This window comes from Leptonotus elevatus, chromosome 1 (genome assembly GCF_054856555.1).
Source record: "Leptonotus elevatus isolate MCC_2025b chromosome 1, RoL_Lele_1.0, whole genome shotgun sequence".
NCBI classification, from domain to species: Eukaryota; Metazoa; Chordata; class Actinopteri; order Syngnathiformes; family Syngnathidae; genus Leptonotus; species Leptonotus elevatus.
Genome location: NC_141239.1, coordinates 45,494,687 through 45,500,731, shown reverse-complemented (window position 1 = coordinate 45,500,731; position 6,045 = coordinate 45,494,687). Strand labels below are relative to the sequence as shown.

The following is a 6,045-nucleotide window of genomic DNA, read 5'->3' as shown; positions in this document are numbered from 1 at the left end:
TTCTCTCATGTGCCATCTGTTCATATGGCGGTCTCAGTATTAGGATTACTCTGCCAGATCTAATCTGGCCCAGAGTGACAGATTATTTCTAAGATACTTTATATGTTGTCGGTATACAGTTGAATGATGTATGGTTTTGTTCAACGTTTCACATTTCTTTAGGCTATGAGGAGACATGAAATTGATCAATTTAAATATGAAATGAATCAATTTAAATGATTCGTGATGGCAAATGTGAAAATTTCATTGTGTGAGACTTGCACCTTCAAACATTAATTCAACTATTAGTTGTGTATGTTGTCCCACTATTACACAACAGGATCAAAAGGGAGGTTTCTTTACATCAAAAGAGGTCAATGGACAATGAATTTTAAACACTGTGTATGTTACAGCATTATTAGATTGAGATTGACAAAATGTCAGCATCAGCGCATGGATTCATCTGTTTAATCTTTTGGGATGTCTGAGTGTGAATGTGCAGATTAAGATTAGTATTACTTTATCCCTCATTTTCTAAATTTAAGCCCCCAAACATTGACGACTCACAAAATATTTGATAACTTTTATTTTTTCACATGAAAAACTCTGATATCGTATAGTTTTGATTATCCATTTACATTTATTTTCTAGTGACTCTTCAATATTATACACATGAAACAAAATGCCTATGTCCAATACAATACAAGTAAAATCCACAGTGTCTGAACCTATATTTGAATCCAGAACGAATCATGAGGCTCCCACACTGACTGGACAAAGACAACAAACTAAATACACCAACACTAATGACAAACACCTGGGAAAATAATAGGGTGAGGGCACTGATTGGTCAAACACATCGGGAAGGGGAAAGACACACAGGTGGACGTAATCAGACATAACGAGACAGGGGAAACACACAGGAACACAGGACAAACACAACAAACCCACCAAAATAAAACAAACCCCCAAGCCCTACAAAACTGAAACACGACAGAGGCAGACATACCGACCGCATGGTCCACTGTGTTGGCCATGGGGGATTCGTACCTTCTTGATATTATCAAACAAAAAAAATCTGGGAAAAATTGACTGACATCAAAAACAACAATTGCAATTTTCTAAATAAGAACTGTTTGTAATATTTGTTAAAACAGTGAATACGACTTGGTAGTAACACATGATAGAGTATAAGCTGTGGAAAACAACAACAATAAAACGGGTGTCTGGCCCGGTGAGTCTGCTCGTGTGCGACAAATGATTAACACCTGATAAGTCACATCTTCTGTCTATGACTGTTTTTCATCTGACTTGGTTCGTTGTACATGAGCCGGATATGACTGAGTTGTATCATACTACTGTACTGTCAATTGTGTCTGTAGAGACAAAAAGTGTTTTTTTTTCCGGTGGGAGGGAAAATTGGCAAACTCCTCCTTTAAAGTCTATATTGAAATGCTAGTGTATTTACAAGTCTGTGCAGTACATTTCTCTTTAATCAAATTGTTTTGCATGAAAATGATGACACCCATGAGGGGAAGAAAAGCAGGCTGAAGATGAAACGCATCCACCGTTGTTTGGCGTCTTCACTTCTGCGACATCATTTTCACAAACTCTATAAAGACATTGGGCAGAATTTTGATGACATATTTTTTGCTTATTCTTCATGTACATGGTGTGGTATCTCACCTTCAAAATCAACAGTCCCATCCCCATTGTTGTCAGCCTCTTTCACCACTGCCTCAATTTCTTTTTTGTTGGCTTGTTCCCCCAATAATTTCAGCATGGCGTGCTTCAGCTCATCGGATGTGATAGAACCATCACCGTCAATATCAAACTGGAGAAGATGAGGAAAATGATCAGACATCCAAATAGCCTCCGCCAAGCGGTGCTAAAGACGTGGGGGCTGAGCTGACCTCTCTGAAAGCTTCTTTCAGTTCTTTTAGGCCAATCATGCCTGCAGTCTCAGCAAGGAGCTTGGGGGTCATTAGTTCCACAAAGTCCTCAAAGTCTACCCGTCCTCCTACTGTGTTGACGCATATGAAAGCAGAAACCATCAGCTGCTGCATTAGCTGTAAAGCATACAGTGCTAATGGGAAATCATTTTAAAGTTATTGCTATTCATGTCATTCCTCTTTTCCCCCTATTCATTCTTTATGTTGTCATCTTAGCTATGTCTAGTCATAAAATGACATACTGTCATTATACTAATTGTATAGCCTACTGTAAATAACACTGTAAAAAAATCATAGAATGGTATTTTGTTGGCATTTTTTTTGCAATGCCATAATACAAGGATAATAGAAGCAATTCTTTGTTGCTATTCATTTTTATATTGGAGTCTTTGTTGTCATTGTCAACCAAGAGTCATTAGCCTCCGACATGAACTTACAATTCATGTTGATGTTTTGACTAAGTTCTATCAGCTCCATTTCAGTTGGCATGTAGCCCATCGTCCTCATCAGGTTGCCCAAATCTTTGCAGGTTATGAAGCCATCTTTGTCTTTGTCAAACTCCACAAAAGCCACACGTAACTCTGGAGAGCGTGCAGAGAGAGACCGGTCAAAAGTTGCCCACTAATCCAAAATGTCAATGCAAAGGTTACTAATTTACCTTCTACCTCCTCGTGAGTGAGAGCTCTCTGCATAACAATAAGGATGGACACAATTAGTAACATTTTACAGTTTTTTTTATAATACATACAACTATTGCACCAAGTATATTAACAAGCCACTTAACCAACTCCAATACACCCCCCCCCACACACACACACGCACACGCCCCCCCCCCCACACTATATATATATATATATATATATATATATATATATAAAATAGAGCTGTCAAATGATTAGATTTTTTAATCAGATTGATCACATCTTTGAATTTTGATTAATCACGATTAATCGCTTATAAAAAAGGCTTTTTTTATCAAAAAAATGTTCACGCCAAATTTGAAGAGCACCGGTTATGTGTTAATTATTTTGACAATTAATGTTATGAGGACGTCTTCAACATTTTTTGATCCACTTTTTCTAATGAGTTAATTACTTGCATAATTTAAAATAGAAAAAAATGACCCCAATATTTTGACATGAACAAATATTCTAAATGTGATACGCAAACATTTATTAAATGCTTTACTTTAATGCATGTAATTATGTTTCTTGCTCAAACACAACCTGTGCTACCTTAAACGTAGCCATCCGCTGTCACGCTCAAGGATCATCTTCATCTATGGTCAAAATTAATAGTGCGATTAATCTGCGTTAATTCATGATTAATGGGATCATTTTTTGTGATTAATTAATCAGTTAACGCTTTAACTTTGACAGCACTAATATAAAATGTATGATATACTGAATATGTGTGACGCAGCCTGCAGGATTTTAAGCAGTAAATTTTATGCTGTTATTGTGAACATCTACTTTTCATATACTTTGTTGTAATTGAATCTATTGAATCTACTATACATATTTATCGAGTCACTAATTATCATGTCAGACCAAACTATTCCATCAAGTATGAAATTCTAGACATGATGCAATATCTACGGTATTTATTCTACTATATTGTCTACAGTAGCTTCTGGATTTGCATGAGAAATTCACACACCATAATAGTAAAATCAGAATAAGTAAATGTTTATTTTGATGTAGCAATGTATTTAAATGGTTTCACATTTTATCTGTTTATTTTTGTCTATGTCATTGCATATTCTTGTTATCCGTATAATAATATGCATATATCTACTATTATAAAATGTATAAGATAGAGAACACGCTTTGACTTAAAATTCAGACAATTCTATATAATATAAAACTTTATTCCCAACAATATTTCACCACATTGCCACAACAAGAAAATCATTTCACAAATATTTCTTTCTTGAAAAGTTTGAGAAGGAAAATGTAAGGATAAAAAGTGGTGTTCAATCTGCATGACTTACTTGTCTCTTTTTCCCCCCTCTGAGGAAGATGCAGGCTTGTTTCAGGCTCATGCTGTCTGATTTTGTTCAGAAGTATAAATGTTGAAATAATGCACTGTTGCCCGTATTTATGTACGTACGTATGTATGTATGTATGTATGCTGTCTTTATGGAGAGTGCGGGTGTCCGTACATGAGTGTAAAATGTGATCTGTGCATGTTAAAGAGGCGGGATGAGGTCTCTCATGGATTATCTCCGCAGCTTTGGTCTGGAATAGAAACACAGGCTTAATGATGCACAATTTCATATACAGTGCACATTCACACATCTGCTTTTTAGGATTCTTTTTTCTTTTCTTTAAAGAACACAATTCCAGAAGATAGGTGTTTCATAATAACTGTGTTTGTATAGAAAAGTGCATCCAATGTAAATGTTGAGAACGCTGTACATTGTTTACAAACCTGATTAGATTAGAGTTAGATTACATTGATTAAATATTACAGTGTATGCAATAGCCATTTCTATCCATTTGCAGCATCCAATATGTAAAGAATGTAGTATTTCTGCCCCCCCAAAATAATTTTGAGATGGGAGTGAGAACTTCAATCAGAATTGGCTTGTTTTTTTAGTTGTTCAGAAATTGCCATTACTGTCAGAGAATAGTCTTAAATTGACCAAATCACACATTCTTTGCAAAAATATCATATTCCCAAATTGACATGCAATTGTCATGTTATCGACATTTGAAAATATGACAACAATTCAAATCAGCATACAGTAGATTGAATTTAGATGGTCTTTACATGCAGGATTTACAGTCAGATTCTGCACCAGACAGATAAAGTAAAGTATATCTTTTTGCATAACAGCATTGGTCCGATCACATACAGTAGTCATACAATATGGGAAAACATGTTCACATAAATAACATAATACATTACAGGTGTTTATTTGTGTAATGTATGCATTTTAAACTGACATATATAGCACAGTTGCTTTTTGCTTTCCATTTAAACAAAGTAATTATGTGAATGGTGTAAGAAAGTTCCTATAGGCATATAGAATATATTACAGTATAAGGTACAGAATCACAACCGCTCACATTTGAGACATAAAACAAGAAAGAAACTCAAGCACATTGAAAATATTAATAACATAATCGAAAATTATCAAGTCAAAACAAATGTGTTTTTAACAGCTTATTTTATCTTATCTTACAAGTCAGTCACCCGACCCCATTGACCTAACAAGACAATAAAATTCCACCAAATCCATTGTTTTTCCGTGTTTTTTATTTGATTGGAATGCTTCCTAACAAGAATTCAAATTCATTGAAGTCATAAGATTACGTTTTGCTAATTCAAATACATGCATTTGAAAATAATGTACTGATAATGTAAAATACAGTGAAAAAAATAATGCATGTTTTTTGTCATTAAAGAGATGACACATGCAAACCATCTGTCATGCCTGAAACTTGTGTTCGGTTAAGTGAAGCGTTTTCGGTTTCCAAACATATCTTCTGGCTGCACCTCTGGGACTCCACCTGCTCATGTGAAACAGGAACCAGAAAAACATCTTTCACCCGAAATGCACCCAGTGCTCATGACACAAAAGAACACATGACAATTTGAATAAAATATTGGGAGACTGTTGCTACACTTTGTCCGATGTGGCAAAATGGCCGCCCCCTGAGATGGACAAAAAACGGGTGGATTGTGCTGCTTGATTCAGATTCCACAAATGCAATACAGTTCCTATTGCTACATAATACGCAAACATTTCATATAGACCGAGCAGACCCAACAAGCGATTATTTTGCCCATGTATTAAAAAAATAAAAAATAAATAGATATATATATATCCCATTATTTTTCCCACTTCCCGTGCATTTATTAACATACACTCAGTTAGTATAGACTAGTTTTCGGAGTCCCCGGCAGTCTAAGGCACACCTGTGCACTAATTATGGTGTCTGGATTATCTCGGCAAAGAAGAAGTGCTCACTATCGCAGATTTAAACTAGTTTGTGAACAATATTTCATAGAAATGGTGATATTGTTTATATGGAAAAAGTTATAGATATTTGAGTTCATCATAAAAAAATGGGAGCGAAAACAAAAGCGTTGTGTTTATACTTTT

The 6,045-nt window shown here is 35.2% G+C and overlaps 1 protein-coding gene across 2 annotated transcripts; it reads right to left on the bottom strand.

Moving 5' to 3' along the window:
* Nucleotides 1-550: 550 nt before the first annotated feature.
* On the bottom strand, nt 551-4,144 carry cabp5b (calcium binding protein 5b). 2 transcript variants are annotated; one of them, XM_086090056.1, is made up of 6 exons: nt 3,925-4,140; nt 2,590-2,617; nt 2,369-2,512; nt 1,893-2,002; nt 1,666-1,813; nt 551-1,591 (listed from the first exon to the last, which is right to left on the bottom strand). In XM_086090056.1, exons 1-6 carry the CDS (start codon nt 3,973-3,975, stop codon nt 1,563-1,565), a joined length of 510 nt encoding a protein of 169 aa, XP_085946182.1. In that variant the 5' UTR covers nt 3,976-4,140; the 3' UTR covers nt 551-1,562. The 2 variants fall into 2 exon arrangements, with proteins under 2 accessions (XP_085946182.1, XP_085946088.1); XM_086089962.1 differs by having other exon boundaries at nt 551-1,813; nt 3,925-4,144.
* Nucleotides 4,145-6,045: the final 1,901 nt, after the last annotated feature.